The sequence below is a fragment of the Rhinatrema bivittatum genome, chromosome 3 (assembly GCF_901001135.1).
Source record: "Rhinatrema bivittatum chromosome 3, aRhiBiv1.1, whole genome shotgun sequence".
Lineage (NCBI taxonomy): Eukaryota > Metazoa > Chordata > Amphibia > Gymnophiona > Rhinatrematidae > Rhinatrema > Rhinatrema bivittatum.
Window position 1 is genome coordinate 3821725 of NC_042617.1, and position 15447 is coordinate 3837171.

The window sequence follows — 15447 nt, forward strand, 5'->3', positions numbered from 1 at the left end:
CCCCACAGCTAAGGATCCTCTGTGCTTATCCCAGGCTTTACCTCTCACTCCCCTACAGCTAAGGATCCTCTGTGCTTATCCCAGGCTTTACCCCTCATTCCCCTACAGCTAAGGATCCTCTGTGCTTATCCCAGGCTTTACCCCTCACTCCCCCACAGCTAAGGATCCTCTGTGCTTATCCCAGGCTTTACCTCTCACTCCCTCACAGCTAAGGATCCTCTGTGCTTATCCCAGGCTTTACTCCTCACTCCCTCACAGCTAAGGATCCTCTGTGCTTATCCCAGGCTTTACCCTCTCACTCCCCCACAGCTAAGGATCCTCTGTGCTTATCCCAGGCTTTACCCCTCACTCCCCACAGCTAAGGATCCTCTGTGCTTATCCCAGGCTTTATCCCCTCACTCCCCCCACAGCTAAGGATCCTCTGTGCTTATCCCAGGCTTTACCCCTCACTCCCCCACAGCTAAGGATCCTCTGTGCTTATCCCAGGCTTTACCTCTCACTCCCTCACAGCTAAGGATCCCTCTGTGCTTATCCCAGGCTTTACCCCTCACTCCCTCACAGCTAAGGATCCTCTGTGCTTATCCCAGGCTTTACCTCTCACTCCCCCACAGCTAAGGATCCTCTGTGCTTATCCCAGGCTTTACCTCTCACTCCCCCACAGCTAAGGATCCTCTGTGCTTATCCCAGGCTTTACCTCTCACTCCCCCACAGCTAAGGATCCTCTGTGCTTATCCCAGGCTTTACCTCTCACTCCCCCACAGCTAAGGATCCTCTGTGCTTATCCCAGGCTTTACCCCTCACTCCCTCACAGCTAAGGATCCTCTGTGCTTATCCCAGGCTTTACCCCTCACTCCCCCACAGCTAAGGATCCTCTGTGCTTATCCCAGGCTTTACCCCTCACTCCCTCACAGCTAAGGATCCTCTGTGCTTATCCCAGTCTTTACCCCTCACTCCCCCACAGCTAAGGATCCTCTGTGCTTATCCCAGGCTTTACCCTCTCACTCCCTCACAGCTAAGGATCCTCTGTGCTTATCCCAGGCTTTACCCCTCACTCCCTCACAGCTAAGGATCCTCTGTGCTTATCCCAGGCTTTACCCCTCACTCCCCCACAGCTAAGGATCCTCTGTGCTTATCCCAGGCTTTACCTCTCACTCCTCCACAGCTAAGGATCCTCTGTGCTTATCCCAGGCTTTACCTCTCACTCCCCCACAGCTAAGGATCCTCTGTGCTTATCCCAGGCTTTACCCCTCACTCCCCCACAGCTAAGGATCCTCTGTGCTTATCCCAGGCTTTACCCCTCTCCTCCCCCACAGCTAAGGATCCTCTGTGCTTATCCCAGGCTTTACCCCTCACTCCCTCACAGCTAAGGATCCTCTGTGCTTATCCCAGGCTTTACCTCTCACTCCCTCACAGCTAAGGATCCTCTGTGCTTATCCCAGGCTTTACCTCTCACTCCCCCACAGCTAAGGATCCTCTGTGCTTATCCCAGGCTTTACCCCTCACTCCCTCACAGCTAAGGATCCTCTGTGCTTATCCCAGGCTTTACCCCTCACTCCCCTCACAGCTAAGGATCCTCTGTGCTTATCCCAGGCTTTACCTCTCACTCCCTCACAGCTAAGGATCCTCTGTGCTTATCCCAGGCTTTACCTCTCACTCCCCCACAGCTAAGGATCCTCTGTGCTTATCCCAGGCTTTACCCCTCACTCCCCCACAGCTAAGGATCCTCTGTGCTTATCCCAGGCTTTACCTCTCACTCCCTCACAGCTAAGGATCCTCTGTGCTTATCTCCAGGCTTTACCCCTCACTCCCTCACAGCTAAGGATCCTCTGTGCTTATCCCAGGCTTTACCCCTCACTCCCTCACAGCTAAGGATCCTCTGTGCTTATCCCAGGCTTTACCTCTCACTCCCCCACAGCTAAGGATCCTCTGTGCTTATCCCAGGCTTTACCCCTCACTCCCTCACAGCTAAGGATCCTCTGTGCTTATCCCAGGCTTTACCTCTCACTCCCTCACAGCTAAGGATCCTCTGTGCTTATCCCAGGCTTTACCCCTCACTTCCCCCACAGCTAAGGATCCTCTGTGCTTATCCCAGGCTTTACCTCTCACTCCCCCACAGCTAAGGATCCTCTGTGCTTATCCCAGGCTTTACCCCTCACTCCCTCACAGCTAAGGATCCTCTGTGCTTATCCCAGGCTTTACCTCTCACTCCCCCACAGCTAAGGATCCTCTGTGCTTATCCCAGGCTTTACCCCTCACTCCCCTCACAGCTAAGGATCCTCTGTGCTTATCCCAGGCTTTACCCCTCACTCCCTCACAGCTAAGGATCCTCTGTGCTTATCCCAGGCTTTACCCCTCACTCCCTCACAGCTAAGGATCCTCTGTGCTTATTCCAGGCTTTACCCCTCACTCCCTCACAGCTAAGGATCCTATGTGCTTATCCCAGGCTTTACCCCTCACTCCCTCACAGCTAAGGATCCTCTGTGCTTATCCCAGGCTTTACCCCTCACTCCCTCACAGCTAAGGATCCTCTGTGCTTATCCCAGGCTTTACCCCTCACTCCCCCACAGCTAAGGATCCTCTGTGCTTATCCCAGGCTTTACCCCTCACTCCCTCACAGCTAAGGATCCTCATGTGCTTATCCCAGGCTTTACCCCTCACTCCCCCACAGCTAAGGATCCTCTGTGCTTATCCCAGGCTTTACCCCTCACTCCCCCACAGCTAAGGATCCTCTGTGCTTATCCCAGGCTTTACCCTCTCACTCCCTCACAGCTAAGGATCCTCTGTGCTTATCCCAGGCTTTACCCCTCACTCCCCCACAGCTAAGGATCCCTCTGTGCTTATCCCAGGCTTTACCTCTCACTCCCTCACAGCTAAGGATCCTCTGTGCTTATCCCAGGCTTTACCTCTCACTCCCTCACAGCTAAGGATCCTCTGTGCTTATCCCAGGCTTTACCTCTCACTCCCTCACAGCTAAGGATCCTCTGTGCTTATCCCAGGCTTTACCTCTCACTCCCCCACAGCTAAGGATCCTCTGTGCTTATCCCAGGCTTTACCTCTCACTCCCCTCACAGCTAAGGATCCTCTGTGCTTATCCCAGGCTTTACCCTCTCACTCCCCCACAGCTAAGGATCCTCTGTGCTTATCCCAGGCTTTACCCTCTCACTCCCCTCACAGCTAAGGATCCTCTGTGCTTATCCCAGGCTTTACCTCTCACTCCCTCACAGCTAAGGATCCTCTGTGCTTATCCCAGGCTTTACCCCTCACTCCCCCACAGCTAAGGATCCTCTGTGCTTATCCCAGGCTTTACCTCTCACTCCCCCACAGCTAAGGATCCTCTGTGCTTATCCCAGGCTTTACCCCTCACTCCCCTCACAGCTAAGGATCCTCTGTGCTTATCCCAGGCTTTACCCTCTCACTCCCCCACAGCTAAGGATCCTCTGTGCTTATCCCAGGCTTTACCCCTCACTCCCCCACAGCTAAGGATCCTCTGTGCTTATCCCAGGCTTTACCCCTCACTCCCCCACAGCTAAGGATCCTCTGTGCTTATCCCAGGCTTTACCTCTCACTCCCCCACAGCTAAGGATCCTCTGTGCTTATCCCAGGCTTTACCCCTCACTCCCTCACAGCTAAGGATCCTCTGTGCTTATCCCAGGCTTTACCTCTCACTCCCCCACAGCTAAGGATCCTCTGTGCTTATCCCAGGCTTTACCCCTCACTCCCTCACAGCTAAGGATCCTCTGTGCTTATCCCAGGCTTTACCCCTCACTCCCTCACAGCTAAGGATCCTCTGTGCTTATCCCAGGCTTTACCCCTCACTCCCCCACAGCTAAGGATCCTCTGTGCTTATCCCAGGCTTTACCTCTCACTCCCCCTACAGCTAAGGATCCTCTGTGCTTATCCCAGGCTTTACCTCTCACTCCCTCACAGCTAAGGATCCTCTGTGCTTATCCCAGGCTTTACCCCTCACTCCCTCACAGCTAAGGATCCTCTGTGCTTATCCCAGGCTTTACCCCTCACTCCCTCACAGCTAAGGATCCTCTGTGCTTATCCCAGGCTTTACCTCTCACTCCCTCACAGCTAAGGATCCTCTGTGCTTATCCCAGGCTTTACCCCTCACTCCCTCACAGCTAAGGATCCTCTGTGCTTATCCCAGGCTTTACCTCTCACTCCCTCACAGCTAAGGATCCTCTGTGCTTATCCCAGGCTTTACCCCTCACTCCCTCACAGCTAAGGATCCTCTGTGCTTATCCCAAGCTTTACCCCTCACTCCCTCACAGCTAAGGATCCTCTGTGCTTATCCCAAGCTTTACCCCTCACTCCCTCACAGCTAAGGATCCTCTGTGCTTATCCCAGGCTTTTACCCCTCACTCCCTCACAGCTAAGGATCCTCTGTGCTTATCCCAAGCTTTACCCCCTCACAGCTAAGGATCCTCTGTGCTTATCCCAGGCTTTACCCCTCACTCCCCCACAGCTAAGGTTCCTCTGTGCTTATCCCAGGCTTTACCTCTCACTCCCTCACAGCTAAGGATCCTCTGTGCTTATCCCAGGCTTTACCCCTCACTCCCCCACAGCTAAGGATCCTCTGTGCTTATTCTGGGCTTTCTTGCATTCTCTTAAAGCTTTTTCCTTCCACACTGCCTTTGAAGTTATCATCCCACCCAGCCAGCTTTTTATCTTCCTTTAGATGAGATTTTGCTGCACTGTGAAGACCTGGCCTCCTGCATTCGCTTGCTCAAGGTAGAACATTTCAACACTGGCGTGGAGCTACTACGCAGGATACAGGAGAGACTCGTGGCCATTCTGCACCATTCCACCCAGGTGAGTGCTCACTTGTGGCTTTATTCGGGGGAGTTTTCCCATTGCTTGCTCTTCAGATATCATTTGATAAAGTTCCTCATCAGAAGGCATTTGACAAAGTTCCTCATGAGAGGCTTCTAGGAAAAGTAAAAAGTCATGGGATAGGTGGCGATGTCCTTTCGTGGATTGCAAACTGGCTAAAAGACAGGAAACAGAGAGTAGGATTAAATGGACAATTTTCTCAGTGGAAGGGAGTGGACAGTGGAGTGCCTCAGGGATCTGTATTGGGACCCTTACTGTTCAATATATTTATAAATGATCTGGAAAGAAATACGACGAGTGAGATAATCAAATTTGCAGATGACACAAAATTGTTCAGAGTAGTTAAATCACAAGCAGATTGTGATAAATTGCAGGAAGACCTTGTGAGACTGGAAAATTGGGCATCCAAATGGCAGATGAAATTTAATGTGGATAAGTGCAAGGTGATGCATATAGGGAAAAATAACCCATGCTATAGTTACACAATGTTAGGTTCCATATTAGGTGCTACAACCCAAGAAAGAGATTTAGATGTCATAGTGGATAACACATTGAAATCGTCGGCTCAGTGTGCTGCGGCAGTCAAAAAAGCAAACAGAATGTTAGGAATTATTAGGAAGGGAATGGTGAATAAAACGGAAAATGTCATAATGCCTCTGTATCGCTCCATGGTGAGACCGCACCTTGAATACTGTGTACAATTCTGGTCGCCGCATCTCAAAAAAGATATAATTGCGATGGAGAAGGTACAGAGAAGGGCGACCAAAATGATAAGGGGAATGGAACAGCTCCCCTATGAGGAAAGACTAAAGAGGTTAGGACTTTTCAGCTTGGAGAAGAGACAGCCGAGGTGGGATATGATAGAGGTGTTTAAAATCATGAGAGGTCTAGAACTGGTAAATGTCAATCGGTTATTTTCACTTTCGAATAATAGAAGGACTAGGGAGCACTCCATGAAGTTAGCATGGGGCACATTTAAAACTAATTGGAGAAAGTTCTTTTTCACTCAACGCCAATTAAATTCTTGTATTTGTTGCCAGAGGATGTGGTTAGTGCAGTTAATGTAGCTGGGTTTAAAAAAGGATTGGATACGTTCTTGGAGGAGAAGTCTATTACCTGCTATTAATCAAGTTGACTTGGAAAATAGCCACTGCTATTACTAGCAACAGTAGCATGGGATAGACTTAGTTTTTGGGTAATTGCCAGGTTCTTGTGGCCTGGATTGGCCTCTGTTGGGAAACAGGATGCTTGATGGACTCTTGGTGGGATCCATTATGGCATGTTCTTATGCTCCATTTGGCTTCTATTGCAGTGTAAACTGGCTGTGATGCCCCATTGAATTTTCCCTCCTAGCCATGACAATGACAGTCCTCTGGCTGAGTCAGAGGCTGTTGTTCCCTCCAGAACCTCTGAATCTGTCTGCAGATATTCTTTGCCCTTGAATCTGGGAACACTGTTTTTGCAAGTGTCGGAGGAAATGCATTTCTTAGAGGACAAGCAGGTTGGCAGTCCTGACTTGTTGGTGACATAATCTGATGTAGCCTGGTCTGGAACTTTGATGTCAAGTTTTCTAGAACTTTTGACTATGCTTCAGCTGGCATGCCCAGCATCTCACTATACCATACATCCGTGCGGCAGGAGGGCCCTTCAGTCTCTTCTGCAGAGCTCACTAGTCACAGTTTCTCACCCTCCTGCTCTCCAGGATCTTTTATTGCAGGGGCCCCCAGTTTTGTTTCATCTCCATTGTAGTTCCATTTATAGGTTTTTCCATTGGGTTGGGTTTTTATTTTATAAGTTTGCGTTCTGTCTCTTTGCCCTGTCAGTGCACCATTGGTGCCAAAGTTCCGGACCATCAAGTCTGATTTCGCTTCCCTTATTTTCTGGTCAGCCATGGTCAAGCAGACCAATAGCTTTCAGAGGTGCCCTCAGTTCTCCAGGGTTATAACAATCATTTTTTCCCCATGATAAATCTAGCCTGTGCCTGGGGGGCATTGCATGACCTCCGAAGGTATCAACCTGTGTGTGAATATGACTTCAAAAGAATGATGCTCCCAGCTGGAGCTTATAGAGAAGCACTTCAGGTACAAGAAGACCGATCCATCAACATCGATGGACCCAGGAGTTACACTGGACGCTGGTGATGCCTCAACATCAAGGGGGCATGCCAGCCCGTTGACATTGGGCATTAGTAGGGATCTGAGAGACAAGCCATCGTCTGCCTCTTCCAGTTTGAAAAAGACAAGTTCTGCTTCTTCAACACTAGCATCGAGGAGTTCCGATGCTGGACACTGAGTGATGACAAAGAAGCACTGGCAATAAGTGTGAGATGCTAGGATCATGGATGGTCCAGCAGTAGCCTTGAAGCAGTGGAGAGGAGAGCTCATCCTCACCAAAGGCTCGGAAACCCTACCAGTCTTGTTGTGTTTGTGGCATTGTGGACCCTTGGTCACTGTGGAGATGACTCCGCCCACGGGGAGGAGCCCCGTGGGGAACCACAATGATAGGCTGAACGCATTTAGCAGACACAGTATGGATAGAGGCTTTATTGACCTGCTTGTAGATAGATGGTAAAGCAGGAAGGTAGGGCACTGATCCCAGAAGTGCCAGTACGTTCAACAGGCACAGAAGTGAAGTCTCACCCAGGTGTTTCATGATGGCAGAAGCCCGCAGTGCGGGTGACGTTGCAGCTGGGGGGTGGGGCTGGAGCACCGGATCGTAGAGATACTCACAGGAATAATGGTGTCTTCCTGATGGTGTAAAGTTGGGACCAAAGGTCCGTGGTGCAGGATATAATGGGTGGTAGGACCTCGAGGAGCTAGTACCCGATGATCCGATATCCTGAAATGAAGAAGAGAGAAAGACCCCCGAGGAGCGGTTGTCTAGTTAGAGAGGACCCCGAAGGGTAGTTGGAAACGAGAGACCCCCGAGGAGCGGGTATCTTGAGCTTCTACTGGAGCGAGGCCCTTGGAGAAAGCGTCTAAGCGTACAGCTTAGAGCGGTCAGAGTAGCTTAAACCGAAGTCCTTGCTAACTCAAGATGGAAGTGAAAGCGGAGACTAGATGTACCCGGAGGTACTGATGTCATGCGATGGGGGCCGCCCCCGAGGTTCCCATCATGACGTGTATTTGAGCGTAGGAGATGTGTGCGCTCGCGCCCGAGGAGGCCACGGGAGTGAGCATAGCGGATGGGGATGCCCATGCTTGTCTGGAAATGCTGAGAACCTCTGCACTCGGCAATGGAGGTAGCCATCTTGCCCAGAGAGAGAGAAGGGGGAGAAAAAGAGGTAAGGCAGAGCGGTCACAGCCGTCTGCGACTGACGGACGCAACAAGTCTCCAGGGGTCCAGGTGTAAGCCACCGATATATCCTCTTGGTTCCCAGGAAAACTGGCCACCCTTCTTGCTTCCCAGTCGTTGTTGGTATCGGCTGTCTTTGAGAAGGGGCTGGGCAAAAGGATACAGCAGGCCTTGGACAAAGCACTGCAAGGCCTCCATGATCCAGAATTGAGGGCATAGGGACCAACATGGGCCGAAGACAAGTCACTGCTCAAGTCCCTACAACTGCATAGAGACCTTGCATTGGTGTCTGTACCCAGAGAGGAATCAGGATTAATGGTAGCTGCCATGATAGTAATGTCCAGTCCATCTGGGGAGGAAGCTTCCCCGAGATGCTATAGTTCCTTGGGTTCTAGGCGAAAGCAGACTAGTGCACCCCTCTCAATTCCCTGCCTACCTGACAGGCACATACTGGATCTTCATCACTGGTCTACCAGTTAGAGTCTGACTCTAAATTTTCTGGAGGTTATGACTGTAGATCCAGTGATGCCTCTGATGAAGAGGAATAGATTGGTCTGACGTCTCCTCCCCCACGAAAGCAGTACCCTCCTGAGGACCTCTCCTTCACTGGTTTCATCAGACAAATGGCGGAGGCCATTTTCCCTATACTTTGCTGATAAGAGGTTGAGATCAGAAACAAGATGGAGCCCCCTAAGTAGGTCATGTCTGACCCAGTTTCTGAAATCTTTCAGGAGGTACAGATGAGAATGTGGGAGAACCTACCTCTCTATGACTCCTATGAACAAGAAAGGCAGATGTGATTTATCTAGTCTAGAAGGCTCCCAGATTCCAAAAGAGGCAGCTACTGCACCAATCTGTGGAGGCCAAATCCACTGTCAAGAGGACCAAAAGAACTAGCACCCATTCCTTGGTGGACCGAGGAAGGATTCTAGAACCCTGGATATTTTTGGGAGGAAGGTGTTTCATAAGAACATAAGAAATTGCCATGCTGGGTCAGACCAAGGGTCCATCAAGCCCAGCATCCTGTTTCCAACAGAGGCCAAACCAGGCCACAAGAACCTGGCAATTACCCAAACACTAAGAAGATCCCATGCTACTGATGCAATTAATAGCAGTGCCTATTCCCTAAGTAAACTTAATTAATAGCCGTTAATGGACTTCTCCAAGAACTTATCAAAACCTTTTTTGAACACAGCTACACTAACTGCACTAACCACATCCTCTGGCAACAAATTCCAGAGCTTTATTGTGCGTTGAGTGAAAAAAAAATTTCTCCAATTAGTCTTAAATGTGCTACTTGCTAACTTCATGGAATGCCCCCTAGTCCTTCTATTATTCGAAAGTGTAAAAAACCGAGTCACATCTGCTCGTTCAAGACCTCTCATGATCTTAAAGACCTCTATCATATCCCCCCTCAGCCGTCTCTTCTCCATGCTGAACAGCCCTAACCTCTTCAGCCTTTCCTCATAGGGGAGCTGTTCCATCCCCTTTATCATTTTGGTTGCCCTTCTCTGTACCTTCTCCATCGCAACTATTTATTTATTTATTTATTTAGGTTCTTTTTTTTTTTATACCGAAGTATAGCGGGGAGCCTTCACTCCGGTTTACATTTGAACAACTTCATACATGGAACATTTGTAACATAAAAACATTAGTATTATAATTAACATCTCGGCTAAAGCAGAGTAATGACAAACATCATTAAATGACATAAATAAGGAAAGTATCTTAAAATTGGGTTTCCTGATGTATAAAGGGGATATTAGCTAAAGTGTAAGGAAAAGTCAGATTGGAGGTGAGGAGGGGTGAGGTTGAAAATTATAAGTGTAAGGACTGGGTAATTAAAGAGAGAGAGAAGGTTAATGGTAAGTAAGGGAGAAAATAAAGAGGGGAGGAAAGAGTAGGTAAAAGATTAAGCGGAAAGGAAGTATAGAGAGGAGGAGAGGGTTAGGGTTCTTTCAAAGGCGAATTTCCAATTTCTGAGGGTGTACATCAAGTTCAGACTGAGAATGCTTGCTTAAATAGCCAGGTTTTAAGTTCATTTTTGAAAGATTTGGTATCCCTTATTGAGCTTAAATATGTTGGTAAGGAGTTCCATTCTATAGGACCAGCTATAGAGAAAGCTCGATTCCTGGTGATAGATAATCTCGCATCGGAGAGAGGGGGTATGATTAGCTGTAATTTATTAGAGATTCTTGTTGACCGTGTTGGTTTGTGGAGTTTAATCATGCAATCAAGTGGAAAGTTGTTATCCTTGTATATTTCATTATGAAGAATAGATAAAGTCTTATATTTGATTCTTTGGGATATAGGTAGCCAATGTAGATTCATCAGGGTTGGTGAGATGTGATCAAATTTCTTCTTTCCAGTGAGGACACGTGCTGCAGCATTTTGCAGTAATTGTAGGGGTTTAAGAGTGGATTTGGGGAGTCCAATGAATAAAGCGTTACAGTAATCAATACATGAGAAGATGAGAGATTGCAGCACAGTTCTAAAATCGTTTGGGTATAGTAAAGGTTTTAGGTGTTTGAGTATGTGAAGTTTGTGGAAACCTTCTCTCGTTTTTGTAGCTATGCATGTTTTGAGGTTCAGCTCATTGTCTATCCAAATTCCTAGGTCTCTTACTGAGTTCTTCAGTTGGATATTGATGTTGTCAATTGAGAAGTGGTGAATTTGAGCTGGTTGTTCAGGATTGTTTCTTTTTAAGAGGATACATTCCGTCTTGTTCATGTTTAGGCATAATTTTAGTTGGTTCAAAAAATTTTTTATTGAGTTGAGGTGTTTTTTTGTGAGGCAGATTGCATCTTCAATGGTAGAGGTTATTGGAATTAAAAGTTGAATATCGTCGGCGTATAAAAAGAAAGTGATACCTAGGTTTGAAATGAAATTACAGAGAGGTAGAAGGTATATATTGAAAAGGGTTGCTGAGAGGGCAGATCCTTGTGGCACCCCTGTTTTTAGTGGGCATGGTTCGGATGAGAGGTTATTGAGGATGACTTTGAAGTATCTGTCATTTAAAAAGGAGGTGAACCATTTGAGTGTGTCTCCTGTAAGACCTTTGTTGGTTAGACTAGAAATTAGTCTACTGTGGTCAACCGTGTCGAAGGCAGCAGATAGATCTAGTAATATTAATACGTGACTTAGGTTGTTGTCAAAGTTTCTTATTATTTTGTTAGATAGGTTGATCAGTAGGGTTTCAGTGCTGTGGTCCTTTCTAAAACCATGTTGTGAGAGGGTGTAGGATATTGTTGTTCTCCAGGTGTTCATTTAGTTGATGCGGCGACCAGAATTGTACACCGTATTCAAGGTGCAGTCTCACCATGGAGCGATATAGAGGCATTATGACATTTTCCGTTTTATTAACCATTCCCTTCCTAATAATTCCTAACATTCTGTTTGCTTTTTTGACTGCTGCAGCACACTGAGCTGACGGTTTTAAAGTATTATCCATTATGATGCCTAGATGTTTTTCCTGGGTGGTAGCTCCTAATATGGAACCCAACATCGTGTAACTACAGCAAGGGTTATTTTTCCCTATATGCAACACCTTGCACTTGTCCACATTAAATTTCATCTGCCATTTGGATGCCCAATCTTCCAGTCTTGCAAGGTCCTCCTGTAATGTATCACAGTCTGCTTGTGATTTAACTACTCTGAATAATTTTGTATCATTTAGTTATTTATTTATTTATTTTTAACTTTTATATACCAAGGTTCCTGTATGGGAATACAAATCACCCCGGTTTACATAAAACAGCAACATTGCACAAAGGCAGTACATAAAACATGTGAATACAAGAACTGGTTACAATGAACTCAATTGAATATTCTATAATATGAATCGGTCCAGGAGACCACAACAGTGGATTAATGGGAGAATATATACAATCTTGAAATAAAACAGGTGTAGTATGCGGGTAAAAGTTACGTACGTTGAGCTATCGTATGAGAAAATACACTGGGTGCATGTAGTCCGAGGAGCAGCATAATAGCGCATAAGAGGCAACATAAGAAAACTCGACATGAGAAAGAAAAAATTGTTGAGCTTAGATAAAGGTAATCTGAGTGGGGCTTTGCAACCCCTTATGTATTGATTAACATGCATTGAGAGAATACCATATTAAAGATGGCAAACTAGGTAGTCCGAGGGGAAATTTTGCAACCCCTTGTATATTGAATTAACATGCCTTGCGAGAATACCATGTTAGAGAAGGAAAACTAGGAGAACAAGGTCTGAATTGGGGTAGTAGAGCATGGCCGAAAGGGAGTAACAAATGAATGCCGCCCTATAGGAGGTGTAGGATATTGGGAACTGGACAAGACTGTTCTTAAACCAAGGCCAAAGTTAAGCGTCAGGGAAAGCTTGGATGAAAAGCCAAGTTTTTAGTTTGTTTTTTTTGAAAGCCGAGGGGCATGGTTCTAGTCGTAGGTCCGGGGGGAGTGCATTCCATTGATGGGGGCCTGCTGTAGATAGGGCACGCTTCCTTAGTGATGTTTTCGCTGGAGGGGCATACAGTGTGCCTTTGTATGCACTTCTGATGGGTCTGGAAGAAGTGTGCGGTCTCAGTTGGGTGCTTAATATGAGCCGAGAGAGGTTGTGCTTCGCTTTGTGTATAATTGTGAGAACTTTAAAGAGGATCCTGTATTTGATAGGCAGCCAGTGTAGGGTACGGAGGATGGGGGTGATGTGTTCTCTTTTATTGGAGTTGGTGAGAATTCTGGCGGCGGCGTTCTGTACCATCTGTAAAGGTTTGATGGTGTTGGTGGGGAGACCGAGCAGGAGGGAGTTACAATAATCGATCTTAGATAGAATGATGGATTGTAGCACCAGGCGGAAGTCATTGAAGTGAAGGAGTGGTTTAGCTTTCTGAGGACTTGCGGTTTGTAAAAGCACTCTTTTGTGGTGGTGTTTATAAATTTTTTTAGGTTTAGCTGGTTGTGCAGCCAGGCTCCTAGATCCCTGACATACAGTGATAGGTTAAGGTTTAAGATTGTAGGTTGAGAAGAGCTTGGTGGGTTGAGCAGGGCGTTATTGTTGTCTTGAGAGATGATGAGCATTTCCGTTTTGTTGGAATTGAGAACTAGGTTGAGGCTGGAAAGTAGGTGCTTAATTGACTGAAGGCAATCATTCCAGTGGGTCATGGTTTTATGAAGGGATTCTGTGATCATCCGCAAATTTGATAACCTCACTCGTCGTATTCCTTTCCAGATCATTCAGGGGGTTATAATTGCCTGAATAGCCTCAGATCAACTTTTCATGGGTCAGTACTTGCAGCACCTATTGAAGCAGATGCAGGTGGCAGCTGAACAGCTTCCTCAGAACAGGAAGATTCCACTTTTTTGTTCCAGGGCAAACTAGCTTCAGATGCCTTTGCCCTAAATTGGAGCAAGGCCCTGCTATATGTATATCCTCCAATAACACTTGTTGCAAAGACTCTGAAGCTGAAAGAAGGCCAGGAGACCTTGATTCTCATAGCTTCCTTTTGGCCAAGACAGATTTGGTTCCCACTCCTCAAGGAGATATCCATCAGTGAACCAATCAGGCTGGGGAAGTCGTCAGATCTCATCACTCAGGATTAAGGCAGGTTGCATCATCCCAACATCAGGTCCCAGGCTCTCACTACCTGGATGTTGAGAGTCTGACCTTCCAACCTCTTGATATGTCAGAGTATGTCTCATATTCTTTTAGCTTCAAGAAAGGATTCCTGTAGGACAGTCCTCAAGAGCCACAAACAAGTATGTTTTTCAGGATATACACAATAAATATGAATGAGACAACTTTGCATGCACTGCTTCCATAGTGTGCATATCTATCTCATACATATTTATTCCTGATATCCTGAAAGCTCTTTGTGGCTCTTGAGGACAAGAGTTGGCCATTCCTGCTATAGAAAGTCCTATGAAGGAAATATAAATTTGCCTTGTGGTGTGAGCAAAAGGCCCTAGCTCCTTTCTCTTGCTCTACACAAAAACTACTTGATTACCTTCTACATTTATCCAAGTTGGGACTCAAGACTAACTCAGTAAGAGTTCACCTCAATGCAACTGGTACCTACCACCAACATATAGAAGGTAGACTGATCTCTGTACAGCCTTCGGTTGTCTGATTTATGTGAAGCCTCCAGCCATGTTTTGACTCCTCAATATAGTTCTGTCCCAGCTAATGAAAGCTTTTCTTGAACTATGGCCCCATTTAATGAAAGCTTTCATTGAACTACGGCCCCAGCTAATGAAAGCTTTCCTTGAACTACTGCACTCTCGTGACTTGAAGTGCCTGACCTGGGAAGTTGTATTTTTGGTGACAGTCACGTCAGCGTGCAGAGTCAGTGAGCTCCAGGCTCTAGTAACTTACCTTCTATTAAATGTTATCATCATAGGATGGTTCTGAATTCCATCTTAATCTGTTAGTCGTCCTTCCAATATTTTGTCCCAGGCCGTGCCCACCAATGTGAACAAGCATTTCACTTTTTGGACTATAAGAGCACCTTGGCCTTCTACCTGGAGTGAACTACATTACATAGAAAGCCCACCCAGCTTTTTGTTTCTTTTGATGCCCACTGGGGATTGCAATTGCCAAAAAGAAAACTGGTTCTTACCTGCTAATTTTCGTTTCTGTAGTACCATAGGTCAGCCAGACTGCTGGGTTTTGCCTCCCTGCCTGCAGATGGAGACACAAAGTTTCACTTACACTGTACATAACCCAATATGCCACCTGCAGTCCCTCAGTATTGATCTGTACCCAAGCCAAAATGATAACAACAACCATAAATTTCTAAGCAAACTTCTAAGCAAACTCCCTCCCCTCCAGTGAGCTGGAAGAAGGTGAAGTTGCCCAAAAAGATAATGGAAAACTCGCTTTCCAAATTTACCATAAGCAATCAGCATTGAAAACCTCCAACAACTCTGCAGTATATGCAAAGCAACAGTATACACGGCGGACTCTTCCCTTTGGTAAGTGGGCAGGTCTCTGGACTGATCTGTGGTACTACAGGAACGAAAATTAGCAGGTAAGAATCAATTTTCCTTTCCCTGTACATACCCAAATCAGTCCAGACTCCTGGGATATACCTAAGCTACCCTTAACTCAGGTGAGACCTGGAGAGTTCTGCTTGTAGAACACTCTCACCAAAGCACATTGAAGCAAGAGCTCCAACATCCAAGTGATAATGCCTAGCAAAAGTGTGCAACAACTTCCCAGTAGCTGCCCAGCAAATTTCATGCAGAGACTCAGCCCAGGAAGTTGCCTGAGAACACATCAAGTGCGCCCCTAAACCCCCTGGCAGCAGGCGCCCTTCAGCAATATAAGCTGACTCG

At 46.9% G+C, this 15447-nt stretch overlaps 1 protein-coding gene across 1 annotated transcript in view; it reads left to right on the top strand.

Moving 5' to 3' along the window:
* The window catches only part of LOC115086658 (cullin-9-like), a 582584-nt gene that overhangs the window by 547179 nt on the left and 19958 nt on the right, over nt 1-15447 (top strand). Inside the window, exon 39 of the mRNA XM_029592817.1 lies at nt 4685-4818. Coding sequence (XP_029448677.1) covers nt 4685-4818 — 134 coding nt within the window. The remainder of the gene's footprint in view (nt 1-4684; nt 4819-15447) is intronic.